The sequence below is a fragment of the Strongylocentrotus purpuratus genome, unplaced genomic scaffold, assembly GCF_000002235.5.
Source record: "Strongylocentrotus purpuratus isolate Spur 01 unplaced genomic scaffold, Spur_5.0 spur5_scaffold_20, whole genome shotgun sequence".
Lineage (NCBI taxonomy): Eukaryota > Metazoa > Echinodermata > Echinoidea > Camarodonta > Strongylocentrotidae > Strongylocentrotus > Strongylocentrotus purpuratus.
In genome coordinates, this window is record NW_022145606.1 from 2330128 (window position 1) to 2352522 (window position 22395).

At 36.8% G+C, this 22395-nt stretch overlaps 1 protein-coding gene across 1 annotated transcript in view; it reads right to left on the reverse strand.

Annotated features, from left to right (window-relative positions):
- The window catches only part of LOC115917877, a 73417-nt gene that overhangs the window by 43064 nt on the left and 7958 nt on the right, over nt 1-22395 (reverse strand). Inside the window, exons 3-15 of the mRNA XM_030992623.1 lie at nt 21687-21864; nt 19296-19460; nt 17765-17911; nt 17109-17174; nt 16717-16831; nt 16111-16242; nt 15570-15667; nt 12884-12910; nt 11233-11395; nt 9940-10065; nt 9138-9313; nt 8420-8562; nt 1441-1503 (exon numbers count right to left, since the gene is read on the reverse strand). Coding sequence (XP_030848483.1) covers nt 1441-1503; nt 8420-8562; nt 9138-9313; nt 9940-10065; nt 11233-11395; nt 12884-12910; nt 15570-15667; nt 16111-16242; nt 16717-16831; nt 17109-17174; nt 17765-17911; nt 19296-19460; nt 21687-21864 — 1599 coding nt within the window. The remainder of the gene's footprint in view (nt 1-1440; nt 1504-8419; nt 8563-9137; nt 9314-9939; nt 10066-11232; nt 11396-12883; nt 12911-15569; nt 15668-16110; nt 16243-16716; nt 16832-17108; nt 17175-17764; nt 17912-19295; nt 19461-21686; nt 21865-22395) is intronic.

Here is a 22395-nt window from a genome sequence, read left to right on the forward strand (position 1 = left end):
CAATGCTTCAAGAGTTTACAACAAAGATCAATTTATGCCACAGTACCTTTCATTTCCAATGATCTTTATTTGTACACATGTCTGTATCCAAATGTTGGGAAAATGGTATATATCGACAATGTACGATGGATGTCATATATTCGTATAGTAGTCCATTGAGGTTGTGCATGATGATGATTTTGAATTTGCAGTAAATGTCATTCTCATTTACAACATGTTGATTTTCGGAACGTGTTAATAGAATGGAACGGCATTGGGAGAAATACTTCTACTGAACATTTACCTTGACGTAGATTCATTGTAATGTAAACAAATAATATCTATAGCTGTAGCTGTTAAGATTGATGTATATTCACCTAGTCATAGTGATACCTTAGCAAAAGTATTACAAAAATACCATTTTGTGTAGAGGGAAATAAAGAACTTAAATTATAGAATGTCTCATTATTTCACATGAGTTGATATTTAATAGTGTATACTTCAGCTCCCCTGCAACGAATTTCAAAAACATTTTAAGTACATTGAATGATGAATAAATATTTACTACTAAGTCTACTGATTATCTATCTACAGAGAATGAACTAAGTTACGGAAACTTTTCCATAGAAGAGAATAAAAGGTCATGACAAGCAGTTATGCAGCAAGATTGTAAACAAGTTGCCAAAGAAGCTCATGCTCCGAAAAGAAAAGTCATTATGAAGTATAGCAAACTACCAGAAGAATAAACTAATATGTGTGATGATGTCTTCCAGTAAGATTAGAAAGCGCTTCGTATGGTAGCCATCAGCTTAATTACAATCAATCACCATTATGTGCATGCAATGAAACTTGCCTCTAAACTGAGTCGTTTCTAAACTGAGTCGTTTATCTAAAGTTCTTGATAAAAAATATCGAATTGTTTATTTTTAAATCGAGGAAATGGTTTTAAAAACAAGGAACTGAAGCTTTGATGCTCTTAAGTAAAATTGATAATTTATAATTAGTTTAGTAGTTCATCTGCATTCTAATTGTAGGTCAGTACCAAAAGAGCTTAAAGGTTGCATACTTAAGTTTGCTGACCCCGTTTTTTGTTTACATTTTTGTTTTTAATATTTGTTGAATTAAGACCAACGTTTTTAATGAACTTCATTAAATATCAACGTCCCTTCTTAAACAATGTGTACATCGTTGGTGTAACGCATCTTCTTGAATTGTACATTAGTTACAATTTTGAGTTGTGTAGCCTTAGAACCGATGCTTGTCTGCAATGTATTCTGTAACTTAACTTCTTAAATAGTTACCGTCAGAATTAGAGGCAAGTTGTAGGAAGAAAAATTAAAGCAGCAATGATATACAGAAACCCGAAGCCAGAAAGAGAAAGCGAAATATGGAAGAAAAAAATTCATTCTTCACACATAAATGGATGAGAAAAAAAATAGGAAACCATTCTTTAATGCTAACCTCGTCGACCCCTTACTGTTGAACACGAAATGTGCATCGCTTTTGAACATGTCCACTTGACAGCTTCGTGTTGTAATCCAAGTTGGAAAAGGGGGAGGGACACAAACCAAAGGAGGAGGGGCAAGACATACACAGGGAGGTGGTTACCATAGTCATTTGACAAGGAGGGCGTGATGTGTACAAGAAGGGCGGGGTTTAGTGATGTAAAGGGTTGGGGGAGAATGTTAGATAAACGTATAATAGAAGGAAAGTTGTAAGTGGGGTTAAGATAGAAACAAACAAACAAAGGATGGGAGGAAACATTTATCATCGGGTAAGCATTGAAGAAACAAAAGGGAGAGAGCGGGGAAAAACAAGTTGTATTATAAAGATTAACAAGACGGGAAAAAAACGAACGTTATTGTCAAAAGTAAAAATTTCAAGTGTTATTTGTACTGACTGATCAATTAACGAAACACCGAAGACATCCACTTAACAGCTAAACACCACTGTGTTGAGGGGTAAGGGTGGGTTGCATGTGCGGGTTGCCAAAATGGTTTTAATGCATTGGTGTTCATGAAGGGTGGTTTTACACGATCACAATATCACATGGACAACATGTATCTAGTTCGTGGGGAGTGGGAGAGGGGAAGGGGAAAGGGAAGGGGTGATGCTCTAAAATCATGCAAAACATAGTACAATTATACCATACAGATGTGGGATGAGGGCAAGATTTGAGGGGTGGGGTGGCGATCTATACCATCAAATGAATTCATAACGTTAATAGAACGTTATTGCTATACTTTTCTACCTAAAATATAAGCTACGCAACTATGTAGAATATTTGTTTTAGCTCTCTAATTCCACGAGTTTAAACATATTGATATTGTAGATATGGCTATAATCTGCATCGTAAATGTAATATGTGTGTGTAATACCGTGGTTACTGTGCGCAAATAAATGTAGTGCTCATAGAATTAAACTGTTTCTTTTAGAAATAATACTGAATATATGAATAGTATCTACAAACGAACAGATCTAAACAAACGACTTGTTCTATAAATATAAACATGTCGATGAGCTAAACATAAACTGAGATTGAAATAAAAATGTTCGTGAAAGAACAAGAAAATATATGAAGAAAAGCCTGAGGGCGAGGACACAAATGCCAAAATGATATATATTGGTTGGTACAGCGTAACTACTAGGACCAAAATAAGGAGAAAGTAGAAAGGGCGACTCTAACTAAGAAAGTAAAGTGATATTGTCTATTAAAAAGTACATGAATTCCACAGTGATCGACAATCTGTTGTTTCGGCGAACATGATACAAGAGAAATGGCAGCGTTGAACGAATAGCATTTAAACTACAACATTACAATATCAAGATCATGAGATTGGCAATTGCGTTAAAATGTAACAGCAATACGAATATATTCGTTGAAAAAACAACAGAACCAGAGAACAGAGAACGTTAACCAAAGAACAATCTTTACACGTAAGTTTTTGTTTTAATTCACGATTTTAAGTTCTGTGTGTTTATCTTTTTGTAGAAGAAGCGCAAAATGAACTGGTTTTGTGAATACACGCATAAAACAAGATATTTTTCATTTTGCTTAAATCAACGAAATCAGCACGTTTATGAAAAGTTGAAAAAAAATTCATGTGGTTCTAGTTGATTTTGCATTTAAAAAACAGGTAACTATTTACATATCCAAATATCACCTTTTGTATCATAATGATATGAAATTAGTTTTCACTTTAAAGCGAAGGTTGAGTTCTGGGATGAGGTGAAAAATAATTTGTGAGTGTTAGGGTTAGGTTTACCCTACGCCAACTATACCAAAGCAGTATTTAAATTTTAGATTTTCTTTACTTTTTTCATAAATGAAACAAAACCTTTAATAATACACTAAGCTTTAGGCCCCAAAACATCTAATAAATTGAATGACAAAATCAAAACATATATGGCTCTCGATAGAATTCCGAATTAAAGGTCAAAATGAGATCACACTTAGCGATTCTATTAACACAATTATTCCAAGAATCTAGTAAAAAAAAACACCTAAATGAACACAGACTTTATAATAGGAGCCGCAAGGCACATGACAACGCTGACTACATGATTACAAATTACTATCTCAGTCACACCGCCCTACCAACTCCACCCGCAAATTAAAGTGAATGCGTCGAGGTAGGATCGAGAACGATTCGCTCTGTAGGGTTCCTTACATCGCGCACGTTGCGTGTGGTCCCTGCAAAATAGGGAGCTTTCGCAAGCTCAACTCGGACGGAGAATATGCGGTTCGTGTGCAAAACCGAGAAGCTACTATAGTAATAGCCGAGTGGCCGCTGAGGTACTGAAATCAAGAACGGTTGTTGGCAAAATCTACGGGCGATCTCAATGACGCCCAAAGTGAGTCAACAGCCAATCCGCGCGCTTGTACCAAAGCTGATAGGGGAACGTACGCGAAGAAACATGATGAATTTCAACGCGAACGGCTCTTCGGTGATTTTTTTTCTTTCGATTAATGTTTCTTAAATATAACAACTTGAATATAGCATATGAATTGATTTAAAGGTGGATTATGATTTGTTGAAATATGATTAAAAGCCGTTTTGTGGCTTGGTCGATCAAGACAATTTAAGCTGGCTAGTCGTGTAGTCCCGTCGGTACTGTATTGCGTGGCAGGGCATTGTCATTGCATTGCGATACCTCCGTACTATACGTACGCGTTCACCGGAAAGCGAAACCGCTCATTGCAACCAAGCGCGTAGCCAGGATTTCATTTTAGGGGGGGGGGCGGTAGTGAGCACGCGAAGCGTGCGAATCACTTAAAGAGCGCGCGAAGCGCGCTCCCTAGGGGGGTGGGTGCAGGGAGGGGGGAGTTTCCCCCCTCCCGCGCGAAGCGCGGAAGCTTTGAAAGAAGACGATTCGTTGTACCTTTCTCGACTCATAATCCTTGTCTGAATTCAGTCCCTCCCCTCTCTCGCGCGAAGCTTTGACGTTTCATTAAATTATTAGAGAAAGAAGACGATTCGTTGTACCTTTCTCAACTCTTAATCCTTGTCTGAATTCTGTTCCCCCCCCCCCCCCCTCTCGCGCGAAGCTTTGACGTTTCATTAAATTATTAGAGAAAGAAGACGATTCGTTGTACCTTTCCCGACTCATATTTCTTAATTTGAACTCAGTTTCCCCCTTCCCGCGCGAAGCGCGGAAGCTTTGACGATTCATTGTACCGTTCTCGACTCCTTTTCCCTTTTTCTTCCTACGCCCTCTTTCTTTTTTTTTCTTCTCTTTCTCTCTCTTTTTTTTTTTTGGCCGGCGTTTTGGGGGGGGGGGGGGCGACCGCCCCCACCGCCCCCCTCTGGCTACGCGCCTGATTGCAACGAGGGCGGTCCGTTTACGACGGTCCTAACCCTGAGTGCTGCCGAGTCGTAGAAGGTTATTCCGTCGCTGAGCGAAAACTCGCTACTATCCGGTTGTTTCAATGTTATCGGATAAGAGTGTTGCGCGCGAAGCAGGCTGGTTATTAATACACGAACTGTTGGCGAAAGCTGTGAGGTTTGGACGAAAGTATCAAATAACGGTCTCTGCACTTCGGTCTTTTTAGTGGCGAACACGTACATGCATAATAATCATATATACATACAAACAATGCCCATTGCTTTATCAATTTGCAAATAACACGTGTAGAACAGCAACATCGCGCAACTTAAGCACGAAAAGTGACCGCTCCGGGTTTGCCCGAAAATCTTCGGCGAGGCCTCGTTGCTGGCATGGCACTGCCACTGGTGTGGCTTGTCAAAGTCATTGAGCGTTGCGAGAAGCGCCCTCTAAACTCGATGACCGACTAACTTTAAAACCGACTGGTAGTAATACTAACGTGGCCAATGGGTATAACGTAATGGTTTTATTAGTCTGATGTAGCCGTCGGGTGTCGGTCTCGTTTGGGTGACTGTGGTATGTCTCGGGCTCTCGATGAAAGCAAAACAAAAGCATGTGACTGTGTTTCACTCGAAGTGAATCGACAAGAAAAGGAAAAGTACTCAGCAATGAACCAAATTGAAAAGACCAATGCCGAAAACATAAGATCCAATAGAAACAAAAATACAGAAACAAACTAGATTTGCAAGGACAATACCCAACAAACATGACAAAATGAACGTCGCTGGCGGCCTATAACATTACTAGTCCTTAAGAGTTCAAGAGACAGAGAGTTCAAGTACCCATCTGATTATGACGTAAAATATCAAAGTATCTACAGCTCTGATTTTCGATATATATATAGCTGAAAGCAAAGCTAGTAATAAATTAAATCTAAATTTTGAATTGATATACTGTATCCCCAAAATTTATCAGGGCTTGCATTAATCCAAGGCCACGGCCGTGGATGCCCCTTTGATTGGCCTCAATGCCCCTCTCACTGGCCTTGGAGATTTGTTGTGCCCTTTCCAATTCTTCCTATTTGTGCTGTAATATAGGAATGTGCCTTACAGAAAAGTGGCCTTACCCTAAAAATATTGAAATTTAAGGCCTGATTGATATTATGCAGATATCACTACAACAAACTCAATTCTTTCTAACTGGTAGATACCGTGATGGCTGCCCCCGCTAATAGGCCTATATCTCAATTGTGCAATGTGTAATAACCGAATCTATGTGAACGGCGAGAGGACAAATCAAGCAAAGACTTTTGTCTAAAAAGTGTATTCTTAACTAATACCACGATGTGTAGGAGGGTGGGGATTTCTACAATGCACTACTTGTATGTGGAGGCGGCACCAAGAAGCAGGAGCATTTCGAATGTCGACGCTTTTCAAACGTATACTGCTTTATCTAAATCTTATTTTCTTCTCAAAATTTTTTTTTTTTTTAGCTATATTTCCAATTAGGATCATCCAGCAAGTTTGTGAAGGATTGGACAATGACTTTATTTACGGTTCTGCATCCAAGGAGCGGAGACTCATTTTCCAATATCGTATTTGCCTTCAGTCGACCCCTCCCCCTTTAGAAAACAAGTACCTAGTGCCGCCCCAATACTTTACGTCTATAACTATCGGGAATATTCTTACAATTTGGAGGAGGGTACTAGTTAACATTTACATTCCAAGGTAAACTACTTTGGGATTATATTCAAGTGTCTAATGTATATAGTTTTGTGGATATACTGATTTGGTCGATCTGTGACGTGAGCAATGAAATAGGGTATCTAGAATGTGTCTTGATGGAACCTAAATGCGACAAGCAACACGGACGACGTATACAATGCAATAGACAGCGAAGCAGCAACTAATTTGGACGTCAAATGCATACTACACGAGCGTGATACCACGAATATGCTACATGAAATACAAATTGTACACAAATGTGACGAATAAAAACATTTAGAAAATTACTGATAAATTATTTAGTTCAATTAACAATTTTCATTGATAACGATTAAGTCTATGACAAATTTAGAATGAATTTAAAACAATATAATAATACTAATCATTAATCCGACTTCTTCTCATGGGTCTTCAATAATAAACTAATAAGAAACTCATCTTTCAAAGAATATTTCCTTGATGACTTGAAATCTCCTTTTACATAAATTGGTTTAATACAGAGAAGTCTTTAAGACTCAAAAGGCATGCAGAAAAACATCATTATTCAAAACAAGAATAAGTTGCGTAGTAATTATGTATAATAAATAAAACACTGCATTAGAATATGATCAAAGGCAGAAGTATGAGATATCATAACGCGACGAAGAGTATTTATGGAAAACACGTTGTCGAAGTCCATGCAGATAAAAAAAAAGTGGACAGTGTTATATAATTTTCTCACACGTGTTTTGGGATCTTACTTGAGGAAGCGAAATTTCAGAAGAATATTCTCGGCACAGTTGTTCCCGAACGAAAGTATTGATACACGTAATACAAACTGATTCTTTTGTACAACAAAGTTATCAATTATTTTTGTTCTTGTAGCTTTAACATCGTCGTTTTCCATTTTATAAGGATGAATGCAACATTGTTAACTTAAATAATACATTCAACTTGAATGAGTTACAGTAAACTAAGCATTAGAATATACATTAATACATACTGCATTTTCTTTCTTTTTTCTTAACCAAACAGTGCAACTTTCGTTTGATAACAGAATAACAAAATCTTTTCTTTACTTTAGTTCACTATTATAATAATAAAAAAAACACAATGCTAAGCTGTTTCCAACAATCTAATTTGCTGAACTACTTTAGGCGAATTATGATAAGGAATTGATGACATTACATATATTTTCCGTTGCAAAAGTAAATGCATTTAGAAAGCACAATAGCGATTGAGCAGTTTGTGATAACTTATTTGATAGCAGCAAGAAGAAAGAAATTAATTAAGAGTGTTATTTTTTTTTGATAATTTCATTCATAATTACAAGAATATTTGACTCTTTGTAGTCTTTAAACAGAAATTTAAAAATATATTATAGGCTATCCACAGGAAGGGTATTCTCTCTTGGTACCAGGGGTTTACGGTACTGGGGGTGTACATGTATGGTACTAGATGTATATGCTACCAAGGGCTTGTGGTACCGGGTTGAAGTATACCAGAAGTTTATGATCATGGGATGTAAGGTACTAAGGTTGTATAGTACCAGAGGTTCAGGATATCGAGTGTGTGGTACAAGGGGCGTGGGGTACCGGGGGTGGAGTGTACCTCGAGTATATGGTACGAATGTTTTAGGGCACCATAGATATTTGGTACCAAGGATGTAGGGTACAAGGTTGTAGGGTATCAGGAGTACATGTACGTGGTACTCGGGGCATGTGACACCAGGGTTCGAGTGTAGTTGGTGTAAAGGTACTGAAGGGTATACATAGGTATTTAGAGGTGTATGGTTCCAGTTTTGTATGGTACCAGTGGTGTAGGGTCCATGAGAGTATGGTACTGGGATGTACGGTACTGGGGTAGTGGGGTACCTGGAGTGTACGTTACCGTTGTGACAGGGTACTTACTTGCCCGATGGGCATGCGAAGAGGTACCATAGACAGGCGCTCCAGTGGGAGAGAAGAGCAATGTAGATGACAAACTTGAAGAATCGGATGGTCCCGATGTTGACGTCAAGGTTCTGCTCCAAGTTTTGCAGGTAGTTTGGAACCTATTTGTCGGGAAGATTTCAAAAGATGTACATGATTATTTACGTGGTAAGTATAGGAACTTTACGGTTTTAAGAGGAAACTAAAAGACATCTTTTGTTATATATTGTTATATTTTGTTAAACATTTTTTTTTAATGTATATTTTCTTTCTAGCCCTGTCAAAAAAGCAGTTATTTGTTTCATATTATTGAAACAAATTTTTCTAAAGCCTGATTTGATACGCTAAGAATAACAGATTACTATCACAAAGTTATGACAAAACAATTTTCCAATAAATTTAAGTAACGTCGGAATCATTCAAAGATATTCACTAATAATAAAGAAACTGTGGACATTTCTTGGCAGGAATCCGAATTGGTATTAACTGTTAACAAAGGAGTTTTATTTGCAGTTTTCCCAATTTATTTCTATTGCTGATTAACTGTGTATAATTCCGGTATATTTCAAGAAATATTTCCATTTTGTGTGTGTTCTCTGTTTCCTCTATTGTATTAATTGTGTATCTTATGTGTTTTTTTATGGATTTGAATTGGTATCAACTGTTAACAAAGATGTTTTTTTTTTTTAAAGCCTACCCGCCAGCACTTGATAAGCCTGTTGAGAGCCAGTAGATAGAGAGCATGGGTCCGTTGGATGCCTACAGGTAGCAGGAGACAGAACAGATCCAGGGGTAGGATCGCAACCACATCGGCCACGAAACCCCAGCTCCGAACGTAGTGGTCCCGGATGTAATGAAAGTCCTTGAATGTACCTACAAAACAATAGTAATCTCATAGAAATAATCATATCCCTCACAATTTTTTTTTTCACGGACAAGAACACTGACCATTGTCATAATATATGCTTTTTTCTTTTTTTAAATAATGTGTATTCATTGCAACCAAAAGGTTTGGATATCATAAGACAATAATGCATCTGGCTACTTTGTGGCGGATGCATAACTACACATCTACTAGAAACCCACCACATTTAAATCATTTTTATCTTTGACGTCAGAGCCAGATAGTTCTTATATTCCCTGTTTACACTCTCTTATTCAAGGATTGAGTAAGTGTACTTCACGTAATCACACCTCTTGCTGACGGAAAATGAACACCTACACTATTTTGTTATCGCATCGATGATATCACAGTAAAATAGCTTTGACTATTTTCCCAACTTGTACTCGGAGATAATTTTCTTAAAGTCTTTTAATTTTAATTTTTGTTTTCGTCGTTTTTTTCTTTGATTTTCTTAATTTCTGTAGCTTTGTCTTCTTTGCTTGATTGTTTGTCTTTTTCTATTTTTATTATTTCACCCTGTAAAATCCAACAATCAACATATTGGAGGACGGAATCCTTTCAACTCGTTAAAAAAAATATCCTATTATCATCTTACCGTTGGGCGTGGTGACGGCCGTTCGAAGTCGTACTACGATGTCGATGACGAGCACGAAGTCCATGAGATACATGTGTGTGAGGAGAATCAGGTTCTCGGTTCCTTCGTCGTTACGATTCTGGTTGGCTGTGACGGAAAATTGCAAAGTTACGCATTTCACCTTTTTTCATGATCCTTGGTGCATTTCAAAAGACCATCACATAACAAAGACCGCAAATTATATTTCTAAAATAAATCAATCATCAGCATTTTTTAAATTCAACTCTCTTCATTAATATCCTGTTCCTCCTTTAACCCTATTTTAACTAGGTTATTTCAGACACCCCCCCCCCCCCCAAATTATCGGCCGTTTCACTGCCGATCGCCGCGAAAATGTGCATACATGCCAAGTGAAGTGTATAGAATACTATGGTAATTTCATTTTTTTTTGAAAAATTCACTAATTTGCATATTTATGGTAATTTATGCATATAAGGTCATACAATTCACATTTTTGCACATAAATCAGACATTATTCATATTCAAGCATTCTTTTTCACTACATATATATTTGTTCGACCATTTGGAACAATAATACGACACAACAAATTGGAAGAGCCGGGTTATTCCTTTTGTTATCTATGGTTTTGATAATTTCTTATGTATTTTTTATTGTTTTTTTAACTTATGTATTGTATTGTTTTGTTGTTTTATTTCATTTATAACTACAATTCAACTATTTTGACCCCAAAACAAACACCTAAACTTTTTAAACAAGACTAAATAACCAATGTTTTATCTCTTTTTAGGAAAAATGACATTTCCTTATGTTTTGTACACAAATCACAACAATGAGTAATTTTCGGGCTGACATGCAAAGACAAAAGAACACGTGACTTTTTTTTTTACTTAACATCCGATTTTCGAAAAAATCGTTTTAAAAGATGCGTAAGGGTCGAAAGAAAAAAGTCATGAAAGAAAAATGTTATATCTGCCGCGGTTTCGGAGTAGTCGCGAAATTTCTACAGGGGGGGGGGGGAGGTCAAATTGACCCCCCCCCCCCCCATTTAACATAGGGTTAAAACAAATTACATATTCAGCCTTATGTTCTTTTCCACGTGTTACGGTCTAGTTTCTTGTGTCTAAGCAAGAATTAATTGGAGGATTATTGCATGCACTAATGCAAACAAACTCAGATCATCGTATCTCACATATACACAAATAAAGATAATTTGGATTTATCCTACTCTGAACGTCAAAAAAACAAAAATTAATGAAAATCCCTCAAATTGTAATAGCTCTGTAGGAGCGTACCGATGAAGCTAGCGCAGTACGGGTATAGGAAGGCGATGACGAGGGTGACGAGTAGGACGAGGAGCTCCCAGAGCCTAGCGAATCGTGAGTTGGGTAGGACGACTGTGTCTGTGATGAGGGATTGAATGTCATCCCATAAGATACGTAGATGACGTCCAGTTCGCTGTGAGGATATAAACAAAATAGTTGTATCTGGTTGTGTAACCATGTAATATTTTATTTTTTTATCTTTTCTCTTCTTCTTCATGGAGGAATATTAGTTACAAATTGTTTAACATCTTTAGTCGCTCATTTACTAAAACAAATTGCTTTCATTATATTTACAATTAATCCATAACGAGAAAAAAAAAGCATCAGGGTAAGAATAAAAGAGATTGTAATGTCCAGTAAAATGTATTTCATAGATAAATAGATTTATAATGGAACAGCTTGCCTTTTCAGTATTCAATCTAAACTTAGGCATCTGTAATTAAAAGTGTCATCAATTTCAATGAAGCTAGTTAGATGTTATAATAACATCTAATATCTTGGTTACCTGAAGGCTCGGGCTGTGAAGATGATTTCAACTTGTTGATTTATTTACTTAAGTAGAATTTTATGGTGGATTTTGTTTTTTAAGTGATAGATAATTCAACGTGCTTCAGCCACAATAATTTGTTTGGGTAAATTTGATGCAAGATGTATTATAACTGATCATGGGGAAACAAAGTGGCCTGCCTTCCATTAAAGGTGATGTTTTTTCACTTTAGACTGACAGAACAATAACGACACTGGATATGATTAACAAATACAAAAAACCAGGATTAAAAAAGATATAAGACAGAACTAGCATCTAACAGCATGCAAGAGTACTTCTTTTCTTTACAAAAACACCGAAAGCTAAATGGGAGACGAAGTTAACGTTAGTGAACAGCATACCGATTTAGAGTAAATCTGCAAAAGCTATATTCAATAGATTTGTTGAGTTGAAGAATAAAATAAAACCACGCATATTGAAAATGTATAAAAGGGAACCCAGTAGGACAACGCATTATAAGGGAAGGTTCTTCTGGTATACGGTAAAAAACATGTTTTATGAACATATACATCAATGTTCATCATCATCTCTTGTTTTGCTAAAATATAGCTAGAATTATTTCTACATAAGCAGGAATTTACGGTGTTAATATTGTGACAATATGAAAGAAGCATTTGGAGGGGCGTGATAATACTAAATAAGCACTTGAAAGGGCGTGGCCTCAAAACATGATCATGACGTCAAGTTTCAATTAAATGTGCAAAGGAGAAAAAAGTGGTGACTTGTGCACAAGAGAAGATGACGTCGTGCTGGAGGGGGAGTGCACAGTGAAGGAGCGACGGTGATTGGATGAATAAGAGAAAGTGGGTTGGAGCTAAAGCGGTGGAAAGTGCGCATACAAAGACAAGACACAACTCTGATTGGATGAACGAGAAAAGTGGGTGGGGCTGAAGCGATGAAATGTGCGCATACACAGACAAAACACTCTCTTTACAGGTCTACAAGGGCGACTATGGATACTACACATCTAAAGTCAGGACAAAGAATGAAAATTTGTGAAAGGGGTGACGTGACAGGCTTTTTTGCGAGATTAAAGGAGCTAAATCTCGACTTTTGAAGCAAGATGGTTCTTACCGATGGTGTCATCCTTGCCGGGCTGTGCTGATTAAGGCAATGTGATAAAATGTCGTACGATGTCAATAAAAATGAACAACTTAAATTAAAGAAAGTGTACCTACATAATTATACAGTTACGTCGGAAGAATTCCAGATACCTAGTTATAGGCAAGCAATCCCCTTTACCTGTTAACACAGTTCTCTCATTTAGACATCCTCTTCTTAACATTATGGTTTTGTGCCATAGGAATAAGAGTAAATCCGGAAAGAAAAAATGTATATTTAAAAAGGCATAAGATAAAATTGATTAGTAGGCCTACACTTATCTAGGTTTTTCTTTATTTTTTTCTTATAGGGTTAGAAGCAAAATATTCTTTGAACAAAATAAAATGTGGTCCCTTAAACTCAACTATTAATGAACGTTCATGTTGACTCCTAATTAAAAAGGAAGACCATTGTTTAAAATCTCCCCGTTTTCCCCCTTTACCTAACAACTGAAATATATGAAACCAAGTATTATCAAAGCATTGTTAGTTGACTACCGACACCTTTTCAAGTCATTACTGCACACAGTTTGTTATATATAATTAATTTGCTTTCAAACATTTACAAAAGTTATTTTCTACCAATTTACAATTTACATTCTTCTTAATTCACGAATTGCAACCTTTTGTCCTATACCGCGAGTACGACTTCTGTGAGAAAACAAAATTTAGTGTGACAGGAACGATGCAATGGGTCTAATAAATTGCCAACTTGCGTTGTTCAAAAAGAAAAATGATTAGTTAATGTTAGAAATGTCTAGGGGTCGATTATGGAGGTATTCAAATTCATTCTTGTCAGTAACTGGAGCAGCCTGTAAGCAATGCATGATGTTAATCATGAAGGTTATTAATTAATTGCAGTAAGTGAGACCAGTGGCGTAGCTCAGAAGCGGGACATGAGCCCCAGTAGCGATGGAAAACAGGAGGAAAGAGAAAGACAGAGAGACAGAGAGAGAGACAGAGAGAGAGAGAGACAGAGAGAGAGAGATAGAGTGAAAAGAAGTGAGAAGGGAAATAGAACATGAAAATAAACTGGAATGTAATCTCGTAATCTCCCCCCCCCCCCTTACCACTCTCTCTCTCTATCTCTCTCTCTCTCTCTCTCTCACGAAAAAATACACGGACGCACCCGCACACTCACTTACCTACTCTTATTTATGTGCATTATTATTGTTATAGTTGCATGTTCAAATTATTGATATTTCACTAAATTGAACTGCATTGAATTTCCTGCAACTCTGAAACAATTTCCCATTCACTCAACTCACAATAAGAGTACCCTTTAATACATGTACCTGCTGCGCCACTGAGTTAGAAAGTACATGTTAGTAAGTGTATGGGAAGAACTTCATGTTATTCTATTTAAGGGAGAGGATTTAATGTCGTTTCCATAGTTTCATGAGGTTTGTGCCATAAAAAGCTGAAATATGGCATTAAAAATGAAAGAATGGGGGGAAATTGTTAATATATTCATAGTCATGCTGTTACATAGCTCACACTTCTAGGTTGTTCTTTCGTTAGATATAAAAACGCAAATTAGACAATACTGCAACGCTAAAGGTAAATAGTAGATTAAGAAATACAACAAAAACAATTTTGTATTTTGTTTTCTTTTGTTTAGCACATAATAATATTATATATATGCATTACAAGGAGATGTATGCCGATTAAATCTGGGAAAATATACAGCAAATGAGTGATATTAGATATTCTCCTATTTCTTGTATTGTTATTCGACGGAATATTAGCACAATGAATCTGCAAACTGGTCTAATAATGATTTTAAACAAAACAAGACAGTGTTATTAATATCACTAAATGATTGACTTATTAAAATCAATGTGAATTCTACTTCTCATCCTGAATGTTCTGCATGATATGAAGCAAAGATTAAGCAAATGTTATCTTTTTTCTACTGTATGGTTCTATGTTAGTAGTATTTTAATAAGACTCATGCATAAATAATAATGTGAGTAGGAACTAAAAGTATAGAACATTTTCAAAATGAGTTTTGAATAATAGACCTTACGAAACATAGTAGGTAAAATATCAATTTAAATGATGAATTAACAAAACCCATTAAATATCAACCATTTGCATAGATTATGGGCAAATATATATTCAAATGACAACTTTTGCCAAAGTCTTATTTGTGTAGTATCTTAAGAAAAATCAATGATCTTATCAATGCCGGGAAGGGTTCCTGATTTTTCATTCATCTTTTTGTTTAAACAGTATACATGTAAGTTATTGGTTGTTATCACTGTTCTCTTTGTAATAAAAAGTTGCACCGGTGAATGGTGTACTATGATATTTCACACTTGCCAATTTGTTATGCCAATGGCTGACACTTATGAAGAAAAACAATCCCAAAACGCCATATAACTTTTCATTATCTTTTTTTTTCTGTCACAATTTGGAAAATATAATTCTCTTTTGCTCCATCGGAATTTGAAAATTAAAAAATTTAGGCTACATTCAAAGTAGATTGCAGAATATCACACCTTTTAAAAATATTTCAAACTCTTTTAATGCAGCTTTTATTGCCATTAAATTAAATATGTTGAATGTTTGTAAAGGCCCAATCTGATTGGTTTAAAGTATTGTGCTCTATCATAAGGTCGATGAAAGGAACGATGCCATTGGCTATTTATACTTACCATCACGACGGATCCCCTGTGTACAGTTACCCATTCCGATTCTACGTCTTCCATGTCAAATGCTTCGTACGAGTTGAGTGGATAGGCCGAGTCATGTTCTGATAAAATAGAAAAGGATTTACATCTTGAGAACTATATCTACAACTTCATATTTCAGTATGATCTCGTTACCATTTGTAAAACATCGTCATCTCCTGGGCCCTGTCTTCCAAAAAGTTGCAATTGTTCCTCATCAATATACAACCCGCCCCTCAATCACTGATTTCCAATTTCCTATCTGTTGGGTATATGATTACAATTAACATCAACTTGCAATCGATTTGAAACAATCATATCGCTTTAAAATACTAGGCTCAGCGCCATATTTTATTAAACTTGTTACCAATAATAAATGCTATATGTCTATGACAAATTTGCTCTCAGCCAATACAATGTCAAGCTTATAACAGTCATTGATAAAAACTTTCTAAAAACAGGGCCTTATACCCTCTTTGTATGATATCAGCATCCAAGCTAAAGACTTCCACGTTATCCTACTTACTGTTTTGTGGGTTTCCATGTCTTGAGAGGCTTTTTGAGGCAGGAATGATGCCTTCACCGGCTCGGACGCGCTCCTCTAGAAGACCCGCTGCATCGCAACGTTGATCCGCGATATCCTGCAACTTCTTGGCGACTAAAGATATTAAAGGAGAAAAAACATTAGTCCAAGGAAAATATAATAAATACTTGGGTAATTCATTAAATATTTCACTTGATTTGTGATTATGTTGATGAAGTTCAATTGGAATTGGAGGGCTGTACATTTTGAAATGCACATCATTCATTAGTAGTTTGTCTAGTTACATGTAGCTCTAATTTGTTATCATATCCCGGGCAAGACAACTATTTGAATGTGGATTCTTTAAACTAAACAAATGTATAAGATTAACCAACTAATAGGGCTCGTTCACATAAGCCACAGTAAAAAAAAAAAACCCTCCACGGAATAAGTGTGAACGACTCAGTAAACGATTGGCGAGTGGGGATGAACAATAAAGCTTCGCGCCTATATCTCAGTTATAAGATACACAAATGTGAAGTGCAGTATGGTCAAGTACGCACATGTAAAAGTGGTTTACCCTGGCATGTGTGAATAAGCCCTACTTACCTTCAGGGTAGTGAAGGAGGACATTTTGTAAGTCACCCTTGTCCAAGACTAGCAGGTCGCAGTGAGCAGCGGCTCTGATGGTGTTTGTTCGGGGCATGCTGAAGATAAGACTAACCTGTACAACGAAGTAAGTGAAAATAAAGTAGTCATTAACACAGCATAAGGAAGAGGCTAGACTCAAAACATAAACAACTTTTAACTTATGTATATTTTTAAAGCTTTGTTTTAACATTACAAAAAAGAATATATCAACATATATACATGTTTAAAAGTTGTGTGGAAGTTTTAGTAGCTATCTAAAACAAAACAAAACAAAACAAAACAAGAAAGAACATCCAAGGTAAAATATAATCATATAGACTTAATGAATACAAATGAAAGACATGACTTACTTCTCCAAATAGTTTCCCATGGTTGAGCCTTGCAATGGGTGTGTCGTCATCATCAGCTGATAGGACCTGCAGGGGGAAAATGAAATATCATGTAATTACAAGAACCCTTGTGAAATGTTATGAATTGTTTGTCTCTCTTCACATCTCTGTATCCCAGCACTACCTACCTTTCTCTCTCTCTCTCTCTCTCTTTCTATTTTACTCTGTCTGGCTCTCTCTCTTTCTCTCTCTCTCCTGTCTATCTATCACTCACACACTATGTCTCTCCCTGTTTCTTTCTATCTCTGTCTCTTCCTCTCTCTCTCTCTTTCTCTATATATTTTTTGTTTGTATGCTGTCTCTGAATCAATCAAACATTTTAAGATTATAATTTGTCATGTTCCAAAATCAACCAAAGTACTGTAATGTCTTTAGAGTCATCTAAGAAGTACCATTTTGACATAACCATCAATTTAGTAAACGTTTCACTATTTTTACCACACCCTTTCCGTTTTCTTAAATTATTCTTTTTTCTTCAATCCACTATCATTTGTAGAGCACACGCATGCCTCCATTTCATTTTCTCTAAATTCTATTTCTCTTCCATTCCTCCCCTTTGCTATTTTTCTACCCCCATTCCAATTCCTAATGTGCATAAGTAAGTAAGTCTGCTTTACCTCAATCTCTCCTCTCTGTATGAAGTACATGTCGTGGCAAATCTCGTTCCTTCCAGCTATTTTTTGCCGTGGCAGATACAGCGATGGTTTGATCTCCAGAGAGAGCATGCGCAGAAACCCGTCACTCAGCCCTTGGAACATGGGCGCCTAAAACCATTCAAAAATAAAACACATTTACAACTATGAAATTATAAGAATATGTTTTCTTTACTCAGGCTATTCCCATTATTATTAATATTTTGTTTTCAGAGGACCTTACTATTCATTTCACGGTTCCATGGCAAATGAATATTAATTTCTTGCCAGAGGACATTACAGCCGTGACAGGGAATTGAACCCTGTACCTTCTGCTTCATAGTCCGGTTACATGCCCATCATGCCACGGCACATATATGACGATGAAGCAAAATGCAGTCGCAAAGACAACATTTGAGTTGTTTGTATATTTAGAAGGACAAATTTTCTTCTTTTCTAAATAATTAAAAAAATATCATTTTCCTTTGGTTAAGATTATCTATCCAACACTTTCTTCTATTGCATATAAGGGAAATGAGAAACCATTAAGTTACAAAAATAAGGCAAAATAGTATACATGTACATGTATACAAACACATAATCTCAATAAACGACCTAAATCAGTAATTTACTGAGCGTTCAGGTATTAATTGCCCTGAGACACTATTGATGCAGGCGGAATGTCGAGAATAAACCCGCCCAAAAATGTGCCAAACAAGCCACCTGCACCCCTGCAGGTGTTTGCATTTCGTCAGGCCGAACTCAGTTCTAAATAGCAACTGTTTGTTCACTGTTCTATCATTAAACAAGCTAAATAATATAGGCTGGATTTTTTTTTGACATATGAGGAGGAGTTTTGCCTGCATTTATAATAGCAGGAGTGACCAACATTGAGAGGGGTGAAAACATGGATACGGGAATTTCTTAAGACTGTAGCATATACTAAACAAATGCGCACAGTATATATCATCCCAGTTTATTAAAAATCTAAATTCTACCTGCAAATGACAGAATTGTTTACAATATCATAACTCCTTGCAGGTTATTTTTAGATCAGAAAGGACAGGCCTTTGGATCAAGAATTATGTGAAAGAGGGGAAAGGAGGGGGAAAGAAGCAACAAAAAAAGGAAGTCATCTTATTTTTTTCCACAAGGCTGTTGGACAATATTTGATCTTGATGGACACAAAAACACAAGGACGAGTACATAATATATTGTGCACTTACGGTATGCCACCTTGGTTTTAAAACGAGACATGAGCTGGTTGTACCCCTTCTTAATTTTCCATTGCCATAGGATGAACACTCATTAATTTTGACCCTGAAATGACCCCTGACATGACCTTACCTTGTCTAGAATTTACTTACTTCTAATAAAAAGGAAATTAGCATGAAAGGTCGGGGGTAGAGCATTGATAAGGTCAAGCATCATTGATCAGAAATGGCGAATACACTTTCAAAAGCAACACATGGTGACCCTGACTTGACCTTTGACATGACCCCTGACATGACCTTACCTTGTCTAGAATGTACTTGTTTCCACTGAGAGAGACTTCAGCATGGAAGGTGAGAGGCAGAGCATTGATAAGACTGTCGTCGGTCACACCTTTCTTCCTGACCCACAGGTACTCGTAGTAACCTATCACTTGTTTCTGAAGGTCCTCGGGAACGCTTTGGTCCTTCTGTAAGGTCAACATGAAGAGGTGCAAAGGTGATAGGGAAGTGACAGGTGAATTTCTGTTGTTCTTGTGGTCGTGTATGATCATTACATTGTGATTGAAATCAGCAATCCTTTTGCGAGGCTCAACATAACAAGAGAGGATGATTCTTTGAAAAATATTATTACGAATAGCTGGCTATGTCTGCTACACCTTCCTTTTTAAGCAGACTTGATACATGAATTACCTTTATTTGTATTTTATCAAGTTTTTGTATCTCTATATTATAAATGGATGTTCATTAAATGTATTGTTTTGAGAAGTATTCTTAATTATAAAAACCTTTAGTCCCTTACATTGCTTTACTACTATATAATGAAGATGTCCAAGCTTGTTTTACTTTGATGTATCATACTTTAGACATGAGTTTAGGTTTGGTGATAAGTTGTTATACAACGATTTGTGGACCATAAATCATTATTCTGTCGAGACTAAATGTCACGATCTTTAACTTTTACAGAAAATGTTCCTTATTTGCCCTGATTTATGTGTAGATGTTTAATGTGTATTGCTTTCCCATTTTCAAAATGGCGACTAGGGAGACCTAACTTCCTTTGCGTGGTAATTTTCCACTCCGCCTGTTTGGTTTTGCAGACATGTTCGAACCGGTTTTGTCTAGTTCGTTAATATATTCTTTTGTGATGTAGATTTTCCATTGTTACGTACAGCGCGTATGGTCGCATGTCAATTGTATACACGCGTATTTTACACTACTTTCAACCAATCGCACTGCGGTGGTGATTGCATTGGGGCATTGGGCTCTTCTCACCGCGTGAGCATGAGAGCGTGAGTCGGATTTTGGTACACACATCTTTAACTGTGCGATTGTACATCGTGCCGGTTTAATTTTTGTCCGAAAAGGACTGAACGACTTTGTCCCCGCACCTCTGCCGGAGAATTTGCTTACTGATCATCTTCAACAACAACATCATCGTCATCATCGTCTTTCTCACCGACAGCACCGCCCTCATCGTCGCCCTCGTCAGGATCATCATTCCTGACCTCGATGCTGATTTGGTTTGAGCTATTTATTTTGTAACGCTTTGCTGAATGATTTGATGATCCTTTTACTGTTCGGTCTATGTTGATGTATGATTGTATATTCGCATATATCATTTAATCGTGCAGGTGATTAAAATAGAGGCAAGTTTCGTACTCCCTTTTGACGATCCCATTTATTATTGTGTTGCTTTTGTTTTATTATACAGAAGATTAATTGCTCCTGTTTTTCAAGCGATCACTGTAATTTGTACGTTGATTATTACCACTTAGGAGAGTTGTCCACTCCCTTTGACATTTGTATGTTGTGTGTATTTTGTGTGTGCCAAAACAATTATAGGCCAATGATTATTTGTGTTGGTTATCTAGTACAGGCCTTCTCAACTGGCGGCGCGCGCGCCACTTGTGGCGCTTGCGGTCAGTCGGAGTGGCGCGCGAATGTTGCAACAACAAAACAAAAAACAGAAAGAAAGAAAGAAAATAAATATTTTAGAAATAAATGCTCAGCTAAATCAAGAAGTTGCAGTCAAATTTGAGCCCGAAATGCCTGCTTAACAAACAGGAAGAAACGGGAATTTATCGGGTTTTTACCATTTTATACGAATCTAAACCTAAGATCTGAACAACAATTAGCTTACGATTGGATACCAATTTTAACATTGCCAATCTCTGGAAACATCTTGTTTTTGTTTGTTTGATTTTCACTTTATTTTGACATTTCCAGTGTTTATTGCACGCAAAAAACTACATATAAATATACCTCCAGCGTAATTGTACCCAGGAATTGTACTAATTTTTTCACATCAATATGAAATTATGATTGATTATATTGTGGAATGAAATGGTGTTAAAATGCCCCATTTGGGCCTTTAGAAAGCCCTAAATCTGCCCCCTGCTACCCCCGTTAGGGCTTCGCCCCTGGACCCCACCCATTTTCGGCTCGGTCGCTACGCTCCCTCGCAGCACAGTCAACCATACAGGGTGGCACTTCAACTACAAATTCTTTTCGTTTTGGTACTTCTAATAAACTGGTTGAGAAGGCCTGATCTAGTATATGAAATCGCCGATATTTGAGTGTACAACCTTATTCTTTGATGGTGAGGTATTTCTCGTGAGATCGTAAAAGTTAAGAGGTAAAACCCCTTGGGGGAGTTCTACAAATCTTTTATGAATCAAAAAATGTTTTCTTACAAGTGAATCCTTAATAACGTTGAAGCGATGTGTGTAGCGCGCCCTCTGTGCGTCAAAGTTGGTCAACATGGATGCCATACCGCCAAGGATCATGCCGAAGAAGACGACGATACCGAGCAACATGGCGAAGATTGAAAACCATTTCTCCTTCTCATTCACAGCGCTTATATCACCATATCTGAGCGGGTGAGGGAACAAGAGAAAGGGAGAGAACTTAGTACAGGTACACACAATATTAGGGAGATTGAACAAAATTCACCTTGAATAAGAAAATGCAAATGCTTGTACAAGATACCAAGCAAAATGGCAAAGATCGATATTAACCACTTCTGCTCCTGATTCACAGCGCTTATATCCCCATATTTGAACAGATGAGAGAAGAAGAGAAATGGGGGAAATAACTGTTTAACAAGATACCGAGCAACATGGCGATAACTGAAAAACACTTCTCCTTCTCATTCGCAGCACTTACATCACCAAATTAGAACGGGTCACAGACAAGGAATTAACTTCTAAAAAGTGATGATAATTGCACTCAACAACATGTGTTAATCATTATCATTACGACTTTTTTGCGCAACTGATGGAACAATCTGCAAGATAGAAAGGGCTCAAGACCAAATTCTAGAATATTTCACTCAATAAAGAGATAATCTTCAAATGAAATTGAGTTAACCTTTTTTGATAATGAATCAATCATGATATATTT